At 37.9% G+C, this 22,559-nt stretch overlaps 1 protein-coding gene across 1 annotated transcript; it reads right to left on the reverse strand.

Annotated features, from left to right (window-relative positions):
• Nucleotides 1-927: 927 nt before the first annotated feature.
• LOC125739105 (rab11 family-interacting protein 2) lies at nt 928-22,071 on the reverse strand. The gene is made up of 6 exons (XM_049008862.1): nt 21,802-22,071; nt 21,076-21,716; nt 8,918-9,306; nt 6,117-6,369; nt 5,341-5,431; nt 928-2,213 (listed from the first exon to the last, which is right to left on the reverse strand). The coding sequence occupies exons 2-6, from the start codon at nt 21,441-21,443 to the stop codon at nt 1,995-1,997; spliced, it is 1,320 nt and encodes a 439-aa protein (XP_048864819.1). The 5' UTR covers nt 21,444-21,716; nt 21,802-22,071; the 3' UTR covers nt 928-1,994.
• Between the last annotated feature and the right edge of the window lie 488 nt (nt 22,072-22,559).

Genomic DNA, 22,559 nt, shown 5'->3' on the forward strand with positions numbered 1-22,559 from the left:
GGTAATGAGGGACAGGCGAACGTAACCTGACTCACTCCTGTAGCAATCCTGAGCCGTGACCACCTTCCGCACTCTCTCAGGCAATCAGGGACTGGCCTTGTGCAGTGGTCTATGAGGTTTAACTGAGGCGTGATTATTGCTGGTTGATAACTTAAGTGAAATGAAATAAGTAACATGAAGATTGCCATACAATCTCTAAAATGTAACACGCACCCTATAAAAATTGAATAGATGATAGTACAATCAGCACAAATTGAATAGAGAACGTTGAAATATGCTACTACTCCTTAGTTGAATCAGGTGGAAGGACAGCTGGAAGTAATCAGTAGCACAAATACCTGACACCTGACTAGTACATTGTAAATAATTTACACTTATAAATGTCATTTAATCTGACAAATCAAATGAACATTACATTGTGTGGACTCTCTACTTTCAGTTGCACCATGCATTTCTTTATGAAACAATAAACTGCTAGTAATCACTACAATTTGTCTAATTTTCTTAGCCGTTTAAAAAAAAAAGGAAAAAAAAGGTTGTTGTTTTTTCCAGTTGAATGTTGATTGGGTCTAAACCCCTTCTTAATTATGGAGCATGACATTGGAGGCTTAAACAAAGTTAACATTGTCAAAGATGTCTGAGAGGGAGGTGATTATCATTTAAAAGTTAAATAAATTAATGAAAACATTATTTTGAGAATGGGCTAAAAAATTCCGTCAGAATAAATTTAAACAATTTCTTTAAAACACCAGTATCGAAAGAAATTGTGTTCAGCTACTGTAGTGCTTAAAAATGCAATGTTTTAATGTGTAGCTATTGTTTACAAATATTTCATTAACTCATTACAAACATTTTAAAACGTCTGCCTCACTGGTAATACTTGGCTTGGAAAACATTGCCAGTCCATTATAAGTACCTGCTTGTCATAAAAAAAAAAACACAGACACAAAGTCTTGGAAAAGCAAATAAAACATTTAGGTTTATTAACATGATTCAAATAATGAAAAGAGTCAGAAAAGAAATTAAGATTTCAGAACAAAATACAGCTATAAAACTATACAGGAAGATAAGGAATCTGAAACAAAGACGACACTGTCAAAGATGTCTGTGGAGCAGCTGCACAAACACGTCTTCTGCTAGTGAAGTAGAAAGTACAAAAAACCCTGTGTTTTTGTTATTTTTAATGCAACAAAGAACAAGAAACTCCCACAAACCTGCATTTTACTAAAAAACAACAGTGTAAGACACAAAACGTAATAATCACACAACTAAATACACAATTATAACAAAAGTAAACACTGTTTTTTTTCCAGATCGTGTGATTTGTAATTTCACAATGAAGTAGATCTAGCTAGATATTTTTTTTTACTAGAAAATAAAACAATTAAAAACCAGAATACACATTTTCCCGAGTGAACAGCAGCAGAGTAAAGAGCTGAAGAGAGAATCTTGAGAATCTAATAAATATACTTCTAGAAAGTCCAACACTACGCATTTATTGATGGTGTATTTTTTATTTTTACGTTTAAATGTGAAGGATTAAATCCCACATCTCAGTATCTACACCCTCCCATAAAAATATCCCTGACTATCATTCGATAAATATCGTCTAACAAATAAATGCATTTTTTGTAGTACCAGAAGTTCATAATTGCCTAGTTTTACACTGGACATTTTGAAGTGCAAGAGATACTAATTTTAAACCTATACTGTATATGCCCATTGTTTTCTGTTTCCTTTATTTATTCCCTGCATCCTTAGAAGTAGGTATAAGAATTAGAAAGAAACACTTTATTGGCATCAGTCCTGTAGTGATACGCTGCGGTCCCAAAAAATGTGTCATTATGAAATAAATTATTCAAGGCTAACAAGCATTTTTTTAGTCTTTATATACTACAGATCCGACTAGAATAAGCATTTATTTCTAGTGTAAAATATTCCTAGTGTAAGTCCAGGTACTGCTCCTTACAATGTATGTAGACATATGTTAACTTTCAGGATCTCTTTTCTGCTTTCTTGGTTGGTTCATATGGATTCCTTAAAATGCTGGGTGTCTCCTCCATTACTCGAACGAGTAGATCGTCAATGTAGTCCTCTAGTTCCCGGATGTGGGCATCTTTCTTCTTCACCACCTCCTTGTGTTTAATTAGTTCCTTTACCACCTCGTCAAAGGACAAGTTCTGGTATAAGTCCCCGTGCACTTTAATTGTGTCCTAGAAGAGATAAACAATGTTAGATGGCTACTGTTCATGCAAGGCCAAGACTACAACGTAATACAGCAGCAAATTTCCATTCCGTTGGCATGGAGCTTCAAATAATGTGGAATCTAGTCTGTACAAAAGACATATCAATGCTACAAAACAACAAAAATTATGCCCAGAGTTGTAACATGAATATTGTGTCAAATAGTGTATAATATTTATACAGTCAATACAGAAATGCGATCTCTAAGTCCAAAGTAGTTCCTATATAAAACTGCAGCGATGGAACAAATCATAGATGTTGTTAAAAACAAGCATTATTATGACGTACGGACTCTACAGAGCATCAGTACACCATGGAACGGGGTTTTGTACTGACTGAAGTTTTTTTTTTTTTTTTACGTTTTACATTTTATCATACACTGATTGAGTGCACCTATTAGAAAACATATACATGCTCATCTCATGTTATTAAAGGGATAGGAAGACCTAAGGTTAACACTTCAATTGTCTCATTACTACTCTAATGAGGAATTTTCCTGTCAGAGTAGCCAACCAGCTACTTTCACATTTTTCATTTTCCTTCCTTTAGTGGTTAATTAGGACCTTAAAGTGACCGGCTGCCATTTCGCCCAGGCACTGATCAGAGCAGAAGAACAGATGTCAGCTCAGATATACTGAACACCCACAAACACACTTAGTCCATGATTAAATGCAAGTTCAGGGCCAAGTGTTGACAGAAGTGAAATGATCATTATCCATATCATCTGCATTGTTTAAATAAAGGTTCAGTTATAGCGCTCATATTCAAGATAATTGCTATTCCTTCATGATTATGTTAACTTGAACTAAAAAGGGAAAAGAAATACATTAAATGCAAGTTTTATTGCATTATGCTGGATGTATTGTGCAAAGAAAAAAAAGCTTCAATGCTTCAAAACCCCTAGGTAAGGCAATTTGCACATATTTTATGCACCAATTACTGAATATGTGTAATACAGATCTTGTGACTTAAAGACCAAAAATCCTAACTTCACAGCATTCTGAATTATGGTAAGATATGATGTTGTTTTAACTCTTAATTAGATAAATGGCACACATATAACAAAGTCTCAAGTATGAAAAGCAATCTAATCATTTGTGGTCCCTAACTCAACCACTGAATACCCAATTAAAAGTTTAGAGAGTTTTGTCCTTTTTAGTTTACATAAATCGTCTAAAATATCTGTCTAAACAGCCATTTCAGAAATGACTAAACATGCACTTTTAATAACTGAGCCAAAATTGCCTCACAAAGGTAACCTATCTACACAAAGTCACTGATCAGGACCCGTGCCTCCTATGGTCAATCGGTGATTCCTTCGATGTGTGGAGAAACATTAGATGTTTAAATGCTGCGTTCTGCCATTGCGGAATGGACTACCCACATATATCTGGTCTACAGAGTCCCTTTTTAGACTTATCTCTTCTGAGAACATCAAAAGCCTTCTTCGCAAAATACCATCCTCCACTGTCCCTCATTGGCTCACAGTCTACCATTGACATTGTTACATTGAAAATGCTAAGTGGGCGTCACTGAATGTTCTACTTTTGTATGTTGCACTTAGACTCATTTCTTACTTGGGCTCTCTCTTAGGTGATATTGAAGTCAGTGATCATGATCTATGTTCCACACTCCCTGCGATAGGTGGGTGATTCCTTCACAGGGCTGTATCAATACCTCTCTCCTAGGCGCGTTGAATGACTTCTACACACAGTATGATGCACTAAACAACATACCTGAAAAAAGACCACCCCTCTTACTTAAGAAAAGATACTTCAGTTGACGGTAGGAGAACTCAGTCAAGGGTCAGTCTACACAAAGCTATTTGACCTGTCATATACACACACCTGTCATCATAAAGTGCTTCAAGAGACTAGTAATGGAGCTCCCAAAACTGGAATCCCAGTTTCATATAACTCCCTCCAGTTCACCTATTGTCTTTATCAGTCCAGTGAGGATGACATTTCCTCAGCTCTTTTCCTGGCCCTGTGCCACTTGGACACTAGGGACTCCTATGCTAGAATGCCGTTCCTTAACTTCAGTTTGGCATTCAATACCATCATCCTTCAGAAGTTAGATAGGGAAGTTGAGGCTGATGCGTTTCAACACCCCCCCCCCCCCACCCACCCTGTGCAACTGGATCCTGAACTTCCTGACCAAGATACTTCAGACAGTTTGCATGGGCAACAACTTCTTTCCAGCACCGCCGCGCTGAGCACTGACAGCCCCCAGTGTGTACTCAGCCCACTTTTTGTTGACCCTGCCGACTCATGACTGTACTGCAAAGCACAGCTTAAACAACACGATGAAGTCTGCAGATGACATGCGGTCGGTCTCATTAGTAACAGTGATGAATCACCATACAGACTGGAGATGGAGTGGTCCGCTTACTGGTACAATTACAACAGTCTGTCTCTTAATGTGGACACGAGATGACTGTGGACTTCAGGAAGGTTTATGTTTATGATCTGAGATGTTGATAGCCAGAAGCTCCACATTTCTTGGGGAGCACTTGGCGAATGACCTCATTTGGCATCTCAACATTTTCACACTAGGCACAGCGGAGTCTCCACTTCCTGCGGCAGCTAAGCACTGCAGTCTTCCACTTGCATTCTCACTACATCCTATCGGGGCACCATTGAAAGGGGTCCTGCGTATCGTTTAATGGCTTGGGAATCACCCCCCCCCCCACATACCTGAGCCCAAAGCCCAAGCATCCCCTCACTGGCGCTACTATATTGGTTTATTGTGAATGATATTATTGAATTTATTCTACTGTTCTTTAATTCTAAATTATTTATTACTGTTAATTACAAATTCAGACACTATGTGTATAGATACTGTAGCCTTACTTCTCCTGCAGTTGTTACCCTTTAGATGTTTATGCCAGTAGTAGCATTAGACTTTCTTAATTAAGGCATTCTTAAGAGCTGTATACTTTTACCGTTTTCTTTATCTCACTTGCATACAATAAATAAAATATAAATGTAAATGTGATTTTTTTTTTGACACACTTTATATATCACATTGCTTGTTATTTTTAAATGTTGCATTTGCATGGATGCATAGTTGTCATATTTTCATGCTTTGTCTTACATTGTTCTTGTCGTGGTTTTCTTCCTCAAGTAGAGAGGGTTTTTGGCCCGAAGTGATGTCCTCCTTATTTTTACGCTGTTTAAGGTTACCACTATCAAAGAGAAAAAGTTTTTCTTAGCAACAAACAATGAAATATATATAGTCTTACCACAGCATGAAGAATTCCCTTTCATTTACCCAGTACATAACTTTGTAATTTATATGTTCTGACATAATTTTCTATACATTTCTATCACTTATTAGTGACTTGAATTTATGTTTTCCTTGAAATTTTAAATTGTTTTAGATTGTAACAGATTTTTTAGATTGTAACAGACTTTTTCAATGTTGAAACTACGATTAGTATTAACATTTCAGTAATAGTTATTAAATGTTTGTTCTTTTTTTTATCAAATGCAGTGGCTGTTTAACATTGTGAAGTTAACCATGTAAAAAGAATCAAAGTCCATCCTACATTTTGGGATATAACACTATGCAAGACTATGTCTAGAGAAAATATAAGAAAATTACAAGTATTCCGTAATTAAAGACCAGGTATTCTATCAAAGACTTTACATACTGCTTATTTGTTTAGCTACCACATTTCTGCAACTCGAAAGATGTTATCATTAAAAGACATTTATTATTATTTAAACACCTATGAAGTTAAGTGGTCTTAGTATTACTTTTATTATCTACAGATGAATTGTATTATACGCAGTTTCAGACCACACATTTGAATGCAAATTGTAAATTCTATAGTTAATCTTTATACAGCATGATAAAAAAAAACACACCTTAATTTGTAGTGCTGAATGAAAGGATTGGAATCACCCTGTGCATCGTTGCTGAAGGGGTTGGAGCAGCGAAGGTCACCGGAACTGCAGGATTGGCCATCATCTTTTTTTCCAGTCACCCACTCCAGCAGACTGACTTTGTCCTTCTTCTCTTTCCAGTCAGGATTATCCCATATCACTGATCGCTCACCTTCAAAAGGGTTGTGACTGCGTGGCATGGTTGCATACTTCTGTGACACATCATCAGTTATATCTGTGAAGGGATAAGTATGGACATCAGCTGCTTTGTATCCATGCCCAGGAACAATGCTCTGGGGCTGGGGGGAGGGGGGGGGCAAAATAGACTACCTGAGGGAAGAGGACAGTCCCATTCTGGGATTTAACTGAGTTTATTTCTTTTCCAGCACATTGTTACATATTAGACTCCAACATGAAGTATTTTTTAGGAGCACCTAGATCCGCCAGTTGAATACACATGCAAGCTATGATCATTAATTGATTGCACCAATTAAACATACTTCAGTCACTACAGCTAATGGATTAGGGAGACATGGGACAACTGAGATCGTGGATTTGAAGCAAAATGGGCAAGAAAAAGTGCCTTTCAATTGACCTGCAGCTGCTGGGTTTTTGAAGTTTTGAGTGTCCTATAATACAATGGACCACCACCCAAATTCAATACAACCAATAACAGACCAGTGGATATAGTTCACTGATGAAAGAGATTTGATGAATAAGATAAATGAGCCTGAAACAAGGTGTGGAGACCTATAGATGTTAACGGTCAGTCAACTAGGTGCAGCCTTGCAAAAATGGGGTATGGCAGCCAACAGAGGTGGCAGTTTCAGGTCCAGAAAGTAAATATCAAGAACATGATTTACTTTCAACCAACTAGATGAGTACTTTGTGATTGTGACTCTATATGCTCAATTGGTTGGTTGAAAGTAAATCATGGTCTGGATTTTTACTTTCTGGACCTGAAATTGCCACCTCTGGCAGCCAATAACATTTCATGATACGTATTAGACTCTTTGATTTGACTGGAGTAATGTTTGAGGGCAACAGGACATCTGAGCATCCTTTCTAATCCACTGCAGCATGTCGCCGGTGTACCAATCCGCAAATGGATTTTTTATATTCAAGTGATGTCACGCAACAAGGTTAAGATTTCCAGGAAATAGTCCAGCAAGCATAAAAATTAAGTTTGCTTAAAACAGCAATCTGCCCGGACTCTAGTTCTCAATCCAGTTAAACATCTGTGGGAAGAGATGGGAGGAACTTTTGCAGAGCTGACCTCAGCTTGAAGATGCTTAAAGTATGAGATGCATTGAAATCAACATGAATCTGCGTAACACTTTTAATACCTTGTTCCGTTCATGCCTTGACAAATTGAGGCTGTTCTGCAGGTATAAGTGCAATACAAGTAAGATACCATTAGCATCTACAATGTTTTGTACACTTAGAATGTGCTGCTATGTAGTGACACTGAACATCAATGTATCCTATCCATACATAACCATAATACAACAAAGGCTCTGTAGACAGGCCTCTGACTCTGTGTGGGTTATGTCCGCATGAATTTTGTACAGTAAAAGTTGAATTTTTTTGCCCCTTCCTCAATACAAATTTTGCTCACTTTGCATGTATTTCAACTTTATCCATATTCCCAATTTTTTTTTTTATTTCGACTCATGAAAAGTTTTCTTCACAAACATCCAGGGCAATTTACGTAAACTAAACATAAAGCCAGACTGAAAAAGATCACCTGATTAGTGTCTGGTGCCCCTGAAAAGAGATGAAAGATATTTCATTCTTATCCAGACAAACCATTTGGGTAATGAGTTTACCTTAGATCAAATACCAGTTTATTGCAGACGGTAGACGTATATTTACATGTTGTCCACCATTATTTTGTTGCAATGCACTGACTTACCTTTTTACGCAGTTCTTGGCCAAGACATTGAAAAGCCTTGAAGGTGGTCATAATTTTGGATCTTCTACCTCTATTTTGGTTAACTAGAGCACAATAACTGTGTATTACCAACTTCTCAGATAATTGTTGCTTTACATACTCTTCTGTCACTTTGGCACTCAGCGAAATGTTTTATATGGACATTGAAACGTATATATACACTGTAACACTATCTGTGCGGGCCTAAATTCTTAGTAATAACTCGGTTATATTACTGAAGTACAAATCATGAACAAATCATGATGAGTTATAGTCAGTCGAGAGAAGATGCAACATTTTCAAACATAAAATAGAATGTATGTTTTTCATTAATCTTTAGCAGTCTTTAGCAAATTTCCATCAAACCACTTCCCATACTGCCTATCCATACTTTGATGTGGTGAGACATTCTTGGTACTTAACACAGGAAGTACAGGGTGCAAGGCAGGGGAAAACCTCAGGAGGTACCTAACTTAATAAGGGCAATTAGGAGACACCAATTCATCGAACTGTATACATTTGGACTACAGGAAGAACAGGGAGAAAATGGTAGTAGTGATTTTGTCAGAAGATCTCTGTCTCAGTATTGTCAATGAACATCTCCCACATATTTATCCCCTTTGTAGGCAAACAAATGTCAAACAAATAAGTAAACAGAGTCTGAGAAGGTTCTATTTCAGTGGATACTTGTTCTGCACTGTAAAATTATTGCTGCAACAAATTCTCTTTAGATTCTGTTGCCCACTGAATCTAAAGTTTTACTTTTGGATGTAGTACCCCTAGGATTGTACAGAATAATAAAAATTGTCAGATTTCTCCAATCAGGATCGCTTCAAACCCGATAACTTACCTCTGTTTTCTGTTTTTTTCGTGGGGTCCACCTTAGGTTGGAAATGCATTAGGTCAGACATAGAGTGGGCAGCAGAGAGCTTCTGTGGGCCAAGCAACTGGGAACGCTTTTTCTTGGGTTTCAGCTGATGGTTCCCAGTACTGGAATGGGACCCCACCTCACAGAAGGATGAGCGTGATATAATAGCAGAAGAAGCGTCAGAAAAGAGTCCATCGTGCTTACGGCCCTTCATTTTGTCCTTGAATTTAGAAAAAGGCGAGCGAGTCTTTTCTTTCATTGAGAGGTCAAACATGCTGGCAGTCAAGTTATTCCTCACAAATTGGATGCTGATCTGAATTTGTCCTCGATTCTTCCATTTCTTGCCTGGCCTGGACTCCAAGCTAAACCAACTTATATGCATAGTTGGGAAAAAAAGACATAAAGGATGAATCTTATATATTTCATTAATATATATTTTTTTTAATTGTTTGAATAAATTATTTGGGACTATTAAATTTAAGAAACAATAAAAAAATAGTAATAAATAACAATGATAGTAATAATAATGACAGATGAAAATGGTTATTAAAATGTTTAAAATCATTGCTACACTTATTCATCATTCCAACTTCGTAATCCTCTATTATACAAAGATTCCGATTTCACACTTAGCTGAAACAGGGATTTAAAATCCAAAAATGTGTTTACACCACTTGTTTACATACTGAATCGATACATAAATGAATAGGAGCCCTGCAGAATCAGAAGATCAGCCAAAATACATATTCTGCATATGATGCCTATGTATGCATGCATACACACATATCTATTGGATATACTGTACTGTGCAAAAGTCAAAGAAAATTATGTTTCAATAATCATCATGTTGGTGTCACGTCTGTCAAAGTGTGTTAGCTTAACCATTACAAAACATCTCTTAAAATCATCCCAGCATTTGCAGCAACCATCCAATACAAAAATATATTATTTTACTTGACCATTATCCCAGCATGTTTGGTTAATCAATAAGTCATTGAGCTGTTTAACTAATTAAGTCAAATAGGAGAGCTGGTGGTTCAATTTTACAAATATATTGAATAGCTGGAGTGCCCCAAAGGAGGGTTTTGGGAACTGAAGTGATATTTATCTAGCCGTGTAACATCAGTAACTATTTGGAGGACTCAAGAAAGCCTTGTTAGTTATTATTATGTTATTGTTCTGTTCTATTGTGCTATGATGTTAAATTCTGATATTTTTTTTCTGAGCAAATATACACATACCTCTCAGTAGCTTTTATTTATCTTCTCTGCCTAACTCTTTTGCTCAGTACAGTATATACACAACTACATAGAACAGTGACAGAAACTGCTAGTTAAAGCTGCCCTACTTCACAATTGGGAATGATATATAAGTTTCAGTCATTTTAAATGGGTTTCTATGCTTTTATAACTAAGGGGATTTACTGTTAGGTGCCATTAAGTTGATGTTGACTCCTGGTGACCGAAGAGATGGCATCTTTAAAGAAATTCCCATGCAGAAGGTTACAGGTTCACATTTCCAGCCAGTAGATTAAACACATCACCACTAGGTCCATGTGCATGGCCCTCAACACATTCCAGGGATACTAGATGCTGACTGATCCTATACTCTTACCCCAAAACCGGTTCTCATCTGTATATACTGTACATACAGTACTGTGCAAAAGTCTTAGGCAGCCCAAAAAAAAATAATGTTTAAATAACTGTCATGTTGGTGTAAAAATATGCTGTTACGCCTAGTAAAGTGTGTCAGCTTTGCCATTTCAAAACCTCTGCTAAAATAACCCTGTTATTTCCAGCAACCATACAACACACCCGTGTACTTTTTGACCTGACCACTAGCCCACCTCATATTCAACATCTCGCTCACTTTTTTAACTAATTAAGTTAATTAATTAAGCGAGCTGGTGGTGAAATTTAATAAAGACATAGAATGGTTCGGGTGCCACTGAAGAGAGGTTTGGGAACGGGAGTGGTGTTCATCTAAGAATCCAAGTACATATAAGTAACTTTTTGGAGAACAGAAGACCTTTTTACCAGTTTTTATTGTGTTACTCGTAATTTTCATATGTCCTTATGTTAAATTATATTTTTTTGTGCACTTACTACCCAGATAAATAGCGTTAAACATTTCTTTTGAGTGCCTAAGACTTTTGCAGAGTGCTGTATGTTTCTGTGTTTCTCAGGCAGGGTGAGGTCTGTGAAAAACACCTAATTTCCCCATGGGGATGAATGACTAAAGTACAGCTATTCTCTTCTGCCTTCAACTTTTCTAAGCCTTAAGCTTTTTTCCAGTGCAGTCTCCTCAATTATCAAAACAGGATAGCTGATCAAGATTACAGTTGTTTGTTGTCTGCCTACAGTATTCTTAAAAGTCTTAAAATTCCAAAGACACTGACGAATGTCCCTTTTTCTTCTTTTGTTCTTTACCTCTGTGAAGTGTTTTTGAAAATACCATGTTATGAACAATTCTGATCTTTGTACTTTCAGATACAAGAGTACTTCTGTATATTTTTTTCAAGGTCCTTCAACACAGCTCTTCCAAGTGACAGGCTGTTCCAAGGGGACAAAAGCTTTTTTTCTTTACAGTCAACACTACAGTTAGCTGACATACATTTATTTTCTTAACACTTCACTCTGCTCTTTAAATTTCTTTGTGTATTAAAATTCATTTCCTATTAAGTGTGATCTCATCAGCCAGTGGTGATCAGCTATTGGCATGTAATAAAAGTGGAAATTTGACAGCACCTTACACACTCTGTTAGATCTCCTTTCTTTAACGTTTAACTACAAACCAGAAAAAGCCAACGTCCAACTACTTTTCCTGGTCAGGGTCACAAGGAGCCTGGAGATCATCCAAGGCAGCACAGGACATATGGCTGGAGTACGCCTTGGATGGGATGCCAGTCCATCTCAAGGAACATACACCAACACTGACAGACACACAATGGACAATTCAGGAACACCAATTAGCCCAATTTCAAGTGTTTGGACAATAAGAGGAAGCTGTTCTTATCTATATTGCATAAGAATTTTTCATAACAACTTACTAATGCACACCTTACCAGCTTATGGTACCGATGAAGAACCTACATCACCTCAGCTTGTTGCATCAGGCTAAGAGACCACAAAACCACCTGCACAACACCTCTACTACACCCATTCGGGTAAATGGACTGACCACCATCTGTGTGGACATACATTTTTCGGCGTCCAGTAAGACTCGGGGAGGTGGTTTACTAAGGAGAAGGTACTCAATTTGTCCATATCTGATGTAAGGGGAGCTCAGAAGTAAAGCCATGCAAGGCTGCTGTACAGGACAACATACCTGGGCAGGTGCAAACCAGCTAGCTAATGCCCTCACAGAAGTTTTCAACATTTCCCTAAGCCGGCTGGCAATTCCCAAATGCTAGCACCATCATACCTGTACCAAAGAAGTCACTGGTCTCCTGACTCAATGACTATTGCCCTGTCACACTTACACCTCTGATCACGAAGTGCTACCAGACACATGAAAACTTCAAACCCAACTTCTCATGACTCTTCAGTTGTCCTGTCATAAACGAATTGAGACGTTGACAGCAATATATCTGGCACTACCATGCTGTGCACTGGTGCCCCCCAGAGTTGTGCATGGGCAACAACATCACTGGCAGTACCCTGCTGAACACCAGCGCCCCCCAAAACTGGATGTTCAGTCCACATCTGTTCACTTTGTTGACTCAAAAGTTACTGCAAAGTACAGCTCTGAAAACACGATTAAGTTCACACAAAGGTAGTGGATCTCATCTAAATCCATAATCATCAATATGGGGTTGTTCCCCCCTTTGCAACTACAACAGCTGCCACTCTTCTGGGAAGCATTTCCACAATATTTTGGAGTGTGTCTGTGGGAAATTCATTCAGAAGAGCATTTGTGAGGTCAGGCACTGATGTGAAGACCCGGCTCACAATCTCTATTCTAGTTCATCCCAAAGGTGTTCAATGCAGTTGAGATCACGGCTCTGTGCAGACCAGTCAAGTTCTTCCACACTAAACTCACCCAACCTTGTCATTACGGACCTTGCTTTATGCACTGGGGCACAGTCAGGCGGGAACAGAAAAGGGCCTTCCCCAAACTGTTCCTGCAAATTTGGAAGCATTGGACATTTTGGAAACATGTCTCAAAATGTCTTGGTTTGCTGATGCATTGAAAGTTACATAGTATGTACAGAAGGTAGAGTGACCATGGATCTCACTATCCAAGTGTGTCCTACTCTAAGGAAGGTGTAGGACATTAAGAGATTTTTTGGAATGGTCAATAGAAATTCTTCCCACTTTTCTAATGTGGCAACTTTCACATACCAATTGTATGGGAAGGGGCTACAATGGGAATGGATGGAGGACTGTCAGATAAGTTTTAGTAACTTAAAAAAGGCTCAAACTCAAGCTCCTGCACTGGGAAATCAAAACGTGTCAAGCCTGGCACACACTGGCAACAGTGAGATGTGGTTGGGGGATTTTCATATAGAAAATATAGAAAAAATCTACTGCCCAAAGGTCATAAAAAGCATGGGTTACCTATATCAGCTCTGTAAAGCAGATGTGCAACATGATTACCATGATGATCCATTAGAAGGTCACCTGGAGAGGCTGAAAACTGTGCTCTGTGTCTTGGATGTAGCTGAGTGACTCAGTTTATGGCAAGATGCTTGGGTGTATGTACAGTACAGGAGTACCCTGCATGCCAAAAATACAACCACCCTAACAGTTGTCCAGATGGACATTCCCACCCCCACAGAGATTACAAAACCAGACCAAACGCTTAGATCCGATGGATCCTCTTCCAGGATGCCAATGCGGAAAAACCCGACTTTTGTATTCATTATCAAAATGAAACTTCACCAAGAGGGTTGCAGTTGTTCCCTCCCAGGAATGGAAAAGCTGCCAGAATTGCTGACATATCAAAGAGATTTTAAACAGTTGAGGAACATCATGCACTTCTCATTTGACTGCAGAAGGCAGTTCACCAGCTGAATACCTTTGGATGTGTGCAAAACCTGGGGGTGGGGGGGGGGTGGGTGAGGTGGAAATGCAAAAGAACTTCAATGATTTCTTAAGATGGTGGGCCATTAGCATAAGAGGGTACAGTGGAAATGGGCAGAGGATTTCACCAATTTAAAGATGGTTCCTGAACTGGGACATCAAGACCTATTCATCCTGCCGGCTATCCACAATGACGCCAATGAAGTGAGGTTGGGAGTGGTCTTAACACAGGTCAATGAGGCAGAAGACGTTTTTAATTACATCAAGATTTCTTCTAAACTCATAGACTGGATATTCTGGTTACATATTAAAATTCATCACTTACCAGAAAGACTATTTAAATGAAAGCCCAGATTCTTTTTAGAATTAATTTCCAGCAACCATACCTCTTAATACAGCACATCTAGATCTACCTGTGACTCTTCACACTGTTGGATTCTTGGCATATGATCTATGTAACGTTGTAGGACAAGGTATACTAACTATTACATTGCTATAAACACCTCTGTTCATAATTGGTAGGTTGATAACTGACTGGCCTATTTGATGTTCTAGCAGCATGTCCCCCCCCCCCCCCCCCGCAACATTATTCAACTGCCCAGAGTTCTGTGTGACACCTCAGATGAGCTAAACATACCTCAGGCCACCCATGGATGTGCTACTTGAACCCAGGGGTGTAATACACTGCCATTAGCTTTTTATAACCTGGAAAAGTGCTCAGGTTTAAAAAGCAAGGGGCTGAAGCAGGGAAAGAGGGAGGTTTCTTGAAGAGAGTCCATTGCATGGGAGAATGGTTTCCACTCCATGTATCTTGTTTGCTTTTGTATTTCAATTGTTTGTAGTCATTGGCTGGAACCCACAACTGCAGCTTCACACCTGACAGATGACGTTCTCCTCATCAACATAATCATAATCATCATCTCCATTTTGGACTATTTGGTAAAAACATTCCCAGTTGTGCCTTTCCAGAAGACTTTTTTAAGGTTTTGAATACGTCTGTGGAATGGTTGTTTAGTGTGTTGATTACCATTTTTTGGCAGCTATTGGAATTTATGTACTATACCTTTTGCCTATAATTCACTGAGGGTCCGTTACACTATTGTTTTGTGCTGTAGATTTTGTAGGTTTTGCATACTATATGGTCACTTTTGAAATTGTCTTAATATGCATCAGTTATTAATTAAATGTAGTCATTTCTTCTACTTCCTCCTGGCTTGTCAACCCTCTTGCCTGTGACGTCCCTCTTGCCTGTGACGTCCTTCCAACCTGCCCGCCCTCCTGCCTGTGACGTCCTTCCAGCCTGCCGGTCTTTCTTCCTGTGACGTCTCTCCTGCCTGCCCGCCCTCCTCCCTGTGACGTCTCTCCTGTCTGCCGGTCTTTCTTCCTGTGACGTCTCTCCTGCCTGCCCGCCCCTCTGCCTGTGACGTCTCTCCTGCCTGCCCGCCCCTCTGCCTGTGACGTCTCTCCTGCCTGCCCGCCCCTCTGCCTGTGATGTCTCTCCTGCCTGCCGGTCTTTCTTCCTGTGACATCTCTCCTGCCTGCCCGCCCCTCTGCCTGTGACGTCTCTCCTGCCTGCCCGCCCCTCTGCCTGTGACGTCTCTCCTGCCTGCCCGCCCTCCTGCCTGTGACGTCTCTCCTGCCTGCCGGTCCTTCTTCCTGTGACATCTCTCCTGCCTGCCCGCCCTTCTGCCTGTGAATTTTGCCAATCTTGTTAATTTTATTTCCGCTTCCGGGCCCTGGAGTATGGACTTCCCCTTTGAGTCTGTTTCCTTCCAACGTTTCTTCCTTATAGGGAGTTTTTCTTTTCCACTGTCTCCTCTGGCTTGCTCACTGGGGGCTTTATGCAGGGATAAAGTAAAGTGCTTTGAGACAATGTAATGTGAAAATGAGCTATACCAATAAAATTTAATTGAATAATAGCATATGCTATTGCAAATGGGTTGATCATATTCATGTCTTTGTCAAACAGCAACATTGTAATAAGACAGTAAAATGTCATTTTAACATTTGCTTCAGCAAGGAACTAGTCTACGGTTTTTTTTAAAGTACAGTTCTGTTTGAAATTTTGAAAATGTTACTAGACGTAATTTTTTCAATGCAATTAGTACAATACAATTGCTTTGGAGGAAGAGTCTTGTTGATAAGTTGTATTATACTACATCATTATTCACCTTTGCCTAAGAAAATGGGTTTGCCAAAATATTTCTCAAGGAAGAGAAAAAAACCAATCAAAGCTCATCAAAGCAGGTAAAATATTTCCGGAAGTCAAGACGAAGTTAATTCAGCTAATGATAATTACTGATCTATAAATTAAAATGACAACGCCAAATACTTACACTAGTATGACATTTATTTTCTATTGATTTTATTGTTATTTATTACCTCTCTGGGGCTAATAGGAGACGGTTCAGATGCATGGCAAGGCAGATGAAAGAAATGCCATTATTCCAGATTTCCAGTGAAAGGCTAGTTTAATTTAATTAGCAGGGTAAGAAAGTAGAGCATATGAACAAAGTATAGCGAAATAAACATAAATTAGGACATATAAACAAGTGTTCAAAATAGGGTATAGAGGACAAATGAACAGTTTCTCAACTGGGAAAAGATTCTAAACTTTTAATCATGCTTGTACAACAATTTATATGGCAACTCACTAATGCAATAGCAGTTTCCCTCTGTGTAAACTGGATAGTGAGAATGATTATATTATTCTACAAAGGGACCTTTGTCCTCAGGTAAGTCAGTGGGTGTATTAGCAATAATTATTAGGCATGTTGTCCTGTTATCATTTCCTTTTTTTGTTCCACAAACTTTCAAGGAGAGCTTGGATGTGATGATGTGCTTACTTAAAATTCCTGCCGGTTGAACAAAGAGGGAATTTGTTGATCCTCAAACACTTAATATATTTACATAAATGTCAGCACATTTTTGTTAGTGTTCTGGGAAGGTATGAAGTTTGTATTTTGTGCAAGTTCCTCAGTGATTGTGGCATTTGACCTTACCAATCAAACACAAAGTGGCCACTGAGGGCATTGAGTGCCCGACTCAGTAACAAAGAGCAGGGTTACCATATAAAATATGCTGTGCTTTAAGTGTTGGTACAGTTATTCAGTTGTGGGAACCTTATCAGTCTTAGACAAATTATTATAAAATTAGACATTTTTAGTGAAACCGATCAATTAAGCAGCTTTTCCTCCAGTCAAAATATTCCCTTATTTTACTTTAAAATCAGAATATTCTAAAAAACTAATGGAGTCACAAGGTAATTGATAAAAAGCCGAAGATAATATTATGCATTATAAAGGATGTCCATTGGGCTTGAGAATATGAAAACAAGGATGACCGTGCTTGAAAATAATTGTGACAGTGTAGAAAATCTTCAGGATTTGGCCAAGTAACACTTCTCTCGTTTGATTAGGCACATACACAACATAAGACATAAGTCTGACTAAATCAAATCAAGAAATGAAAGCAAAGCCTTACTAATGAGATTACCGTGAATTATGATTATCATGAAAACTGCACTTGTAAGCAGCACTGGAAGGAGAAAGGCGGTTATTTTTGGATGAGATCAGCAGCAAGCAACATACAGAACTGATATATGATGAATAATTACGAGTGGTAAAAAAGGGGAAATATCTGTTATGTCCAAAGCTTGTGAGAAACACCCAGCGATTAACATTTTACAGTACATAAGCAATTAACTCCACTGCGAATGCATGGTAGAGATTTCACCACCCCTTCCACGAACATTTGGATATATGGTCACCCAAGATGTACTCTGGGATTAATAGGCCTCATATTACATTTGTCCTTGTGCGAGTTACTTGTGCAAATGTACAAGTTGTCTACATTTTTATTAAATAAAATCTACTACAGCTATTAATTTATATGAATTTACAAGAGCCTTTTTTATACTATGCGAACCTTTTGAATATCCATCCATCTTCCACAACCCTTTGAGGGGATAATATATCTATATAATATGACGTTCGTTTTTTTGTATAGTCCATTAATTTTTCAACATTTTTTCCCGCAGGTATTCCAATAATTTCTTAAGGAAGCTGTAATTAATACATGTTTCATATAACTCATGTCACCACCCAGCGGAACACATAGGCAAATTCTGCTAATATCTATCCATCCATACATCCTTTTCTATTAGATCATAAACTGCTTATCCAGTACTGGGTCACGGTGAACACTGGGCACAAGGCAGGGGACAGCCAAGATGAGATACTACAATTCTGTTTAGAATTTTAACACCACAATCTTTCAACACTGTAAAACTCAATACCGCATTGACCAATCCCAAGCAAAGAATTAAAAAGATTTGCAAGCCAAGCATTCCCCTTTGTACTGTTAGATGGGTAAATTTCATGGTAAAAGAAATTTCCGATGTACATCTTTAAACTATGACCATCAAGAAACAATACAACTAACAAATATGGCCTCTATAAAGCCCACACAGCTGTTAGCAACAGATCAATGCCAACCAACGACCTTCGTCATGCCAAACAATGTCCGTGAAAGTCACCATCACTCTGGAAACTCTTGAGCTAAAGTTCTGCAATCAGTAAAACAAACTGCATGTGGTTACAGGTTACCAACTATTCAGAAAAAAAAACATTTCTATCTGCTCCTAGACTGAACATTTTTTAACCACAAAGGAATATTACCCAGCTTAAGCACATTCAAATAACAATAACGTATTTCATTTGTCTGTGAAAACCTCTGAACGGCGAACAAGAGAAGAGAAGGCTTATGCATTACACTGCATTAAAAGCACAACTTGGCCATTATGCATGACTGCTTTTGGTTTGCTTGTCCATCGACTAAGAAAACTGACAGATATTGTGGACTTTTTAAAGTTTCCGTTTGGCTGTTTTGTCATACACCTCAGGCAGTTAAAGTTATCTAAGTTTTATTTTAATCTCTAGTGTTTCTGGTGTGGACATAATCCTACAGCTCACTGGCACACACAAAATATAATATGGCTCATGAGAAGCAGTCATGTGTGGTTAGAGAGACAAACATGTATCAATCCAAGTAATTTAACAGCAAACAAGACTAAAGGACTGAATGGATTGATTTTTTTAGTTCCTTGAAATTTATTTAAAACTTCAGTCTGGTTTCCAATTTGCTATTGGATTTGAAAGGAGTAACATAATGATTGCGTCTTTAAGTTACACACACATTGCGTGTCAGCCTCTTGAGATCCATCCTTAAATGATTTTTCATGAACAGCTCATTTTCTAGTACACATAATAAATCTTGTTATTTTTATGCAGGTAACCCTGAGTCAGTCAATGTCTCAAAATATTTATTCCTAAGCAAACTATCAGTTTTCATTTTTCAGTAACTGGTGCATTTGACTGGACTCAAACATTTTACAAAAGCAGCTTCATTATGAGAAAAAAAACATTGGTGATAATTGACGTATTTTAATTAAAGTAAATCAACATGCAGCTTCTTAAAAACCTAGTATATCTAGTCAACTAGTGCACAAAACACTCAGCAATAGATTGTAATTGCAACTATTTCAAGTTTATAAAGTTTATAAAGTTTATATATCTTACATTAATACACACAATTTAATACATGGAAAATAAACAGTGGAAGCCCAGATTGGGAAATATGGCAGCTAAAGCACTGGTAGGCAAAACAAATGGCAGAGGGGACTAAAACAGTGAAGAAACTATATAATTTGTCTTATATTATGGGTGAACTACATACAACAAACAAATGATACAACTCTCAAAGATCGCAGAACTGAGTACGCCTAAATACAGCTGTTACCCACAGAACAACCATATCCAACCAAATCCCTTGGCATGTCAAACTAAGCTCATTACAGCTGGTATAAAGGAGCAAGAGTAAAAATAAGACAATTTCTTGTTGTATAATTTCGACTAAATATATATAAAAGAATTTAATGAACAGGGTAAGTGAAAGATACATAGAAACAGCCATTGGTGCTTCAACCAAAACTATACTCGATGGAAACTGCCCGTCTTTTCTACAAAATGGATGGCTGCATTCTGGTCCTAAGACAAATTAGTGTATCGGCTGTCTTTCACATAATGTACCCCTTCGGAAATAAACACAATTTTCACTGTATTATTACACTTAAAAATTTTAATATGTGGCATAAATTCACTAACTATATGGCTTTGAATACATAAATACCCCGTCGTGAATGTACAGTATTTCACAGGAGTAGTTTGAATATATTATTTGTTACATCACATTGTTTAAATTTCTCATCTTATCGCATTAGTTTGTAAGACTAATTTTTGCACTTGATCCTGGTCCATCATTGGAAGTGCAGCCTAGCAGCTCTAGCACTGAGGTAGGCTCCTTGGCAGCCATTTGTTTATCGGCCTCAGCTGTATTTCATGTTAAACAAAAGTGCAAAGCAAATAAATGCACTTTTAAGACAATTGAGAAACGCTGCTGAAGAAGTACACGTTACTGAGAACTGAATTTAACTTGTGCCCTTTTCATGTGCTGTCCCATGTCTCTGAAAGCTTCATACTGGAACTGATAGCATTATTTTCTGAGTAGTACAGACTGAATTCTCAGCTTTAACAGCCCATAATGGTGTCTGACAAGAAAAAAATAATTAGAAAACAAATACCTAATTTTTGCAAATAACACAACAAACACAAAATAATTTTGCAAACAGTGATGAATTTTGGATATCTCAAAGATATTTTGTAAACAGTTGGAGTGATCTACATATGTGTCTATTGTTGGACTAACAAACAAACAAAAACACTGATACACAACTTTACCTAATTTTCTACTACTTATTTTTAAACTACTAATCAAGTAAAAAAAAATCAATAAGGCAAATAGTTGGTCAAAACACCAATGTTTATTAGTAAGTTATAAAATTTAAATGAGCAAAAAGCCACTAAAACCCAAAACACCACACATTTAATACTGAAGCCTATCTTAAAAACCACTAAAATTACTAACCAGTTTAAGGTCTTTCTACATTTTGCTCATGCATGCAGAAATAAGAATTATTATAAGTATGCAACATTTGAAATCTCAGCCTTTCCGGCATGCATGATCTATAGATAAAGAAAACACCAGTTGTTTACTTACTCGGTTTTCCGTCTCTCCTTGCTGACAAAGATTTCATTGAGGTTAATGGTCTTCAGACCCAGAAATTTATCAATACCCACCAATGATCTGTGCATTGCTATCAGAGTAAGTTCATGTATTTCAGGGTTTTCCTCAAGAAGTTGACCAGGGAGCTCAAAAGAAGCTTCTTCTCTCCAAACCGGATTCAGTGTTTTCTCTGAAACAGATGTACAGTACTTCTCCTTCCCAAGTTGAATAATGGTATATGCATCATTGGTACCATTTCTGCCCTTGGCTTGTAGGTCTTTTGCCTGAATAACTGTGACTTGGACATGACTTGGAAACCATTTCTGAGACTCTTTGGCAAGAGTCATTTTCCCTATTTTCATATTATATATATGTATGTATTTAATTAGAGACAAATACTGACAGAAAAATTTTGGCTAATGTAGCGAGGTGTTTTTAAGAAATGCAAAATTTAACAAAGGTTTAAACACAAGACTAAAGAAAATAACTTTCAGATGTGGTCGTACAAGTTAAATAATAGAACAACGTACGACAAGAAGACACTTATAATGTTTAAAAAACATTGTCACATCCAAGGTGTGTCTCATGTGAAAACAGTCAACTTCATGACGCAGCCATCTGGTCGGGGAGGCCACCTAAAATTAACACAACGAAAATACAAGTTCTGGAATTTTAGACACATATAAATAAAATAAGCTATGAAATACGACAAGGACTCACAGGGTACTGTCGGTCATCACTAAATTTGATACCGGTGTAAAAGTAGCGAGATATCTAGCATCTCCCGAGATGATGACTCGTATGTATATATAACAATACCTCCAAAACATCCGGGACTAACAAAAAAATAAAAATAAAATAAAAAATCTATTAATACCGTCTTCCCGTGCCAGACATTCCTATACACCAAATTCAATAAGGATGGTTCTTTAAATTACTCGCGTTCCAGTCACCCGGTGGTGATTTCCTGACGCCTCCATCTTGTTTTTTTTTTCCTGCTGTCAAAGGTGAAAGTTCACGCTCCTCCCTCGGTTACCGCGGAAACGGAGCGCGCGAGTCATCTGTCAAGTTCAGTGTTTGCGGTTTCCCCAGTCGTTCCCAAATCAATGTTTTGTGTCATTTTATTCATTTTTTTTACTGAACGGGAGACTTTCAGATTAATAGCATACAATAAGATATGCTCATCAATATGACTTTGGGTGTGTTCTCGTTGTGAAACGAGACAATGTCCGAAAAATTGTATTGAATAAGTTCAGACGCTTCGTTTATTGACTATTTTCTACATTGTAGCTAATTAGTCAGTGGATCTTAGATTCCATTTCACACATGCACACTTCTTAACCTTGTCAGCCTAGCATGCTTTTTACATGTTAATAAAACCAGTTGCTAGGCAGACCTTGTTTGCTACCTTGTTTTAACATATAAAGTGTTTGGTGTTCTTTTGCCAAATATTTCATCGGACAAAATTAAACTGGAAA

Source organism: Brienomyrus brachyistius, chromosome 3 (assembly GCF_023856365.1).
Source record: "Brienomyrus brachyistius isolate T26 chromosome 3, BBRACH_0.4, whole genome shotgun sequence".
Lineage (NCBI taxonomy): Eukaryota > Metazoa > Chordata > Actinopteri > Osteoglossiformes > Mormyridae > Brienomyrus > Brienomyrus brachyistius.

What these genes read in the sequence shown, in the direction of transcription:
- LOC125739105 (XM_049008862.1), bottom strand. Translation starts at nt 21,443, where the DNA reads ATGAAAATAGGGAAAATGACTCTTGCCAAAGAGTCTCAGAAATGGTTT. An exon ending in AAGGAGAGACGGAAAACCGA is followed by an intron (nt 9,307 to 21,075) that starts GTAAGTAAACAA and finishes TATGCATATAAG; the next exon opens with TTGGTTTAGCTTGGAGTCCA. An exon ending in GAAAAAAACAGAAAACAGAG is followed by an intron (nt 6,370 to 8,917) that starts GTAAGTTATCGG and finishes ATCCCTTCACAG; the next exon opens with ATATAACTGATGATGTGTCA.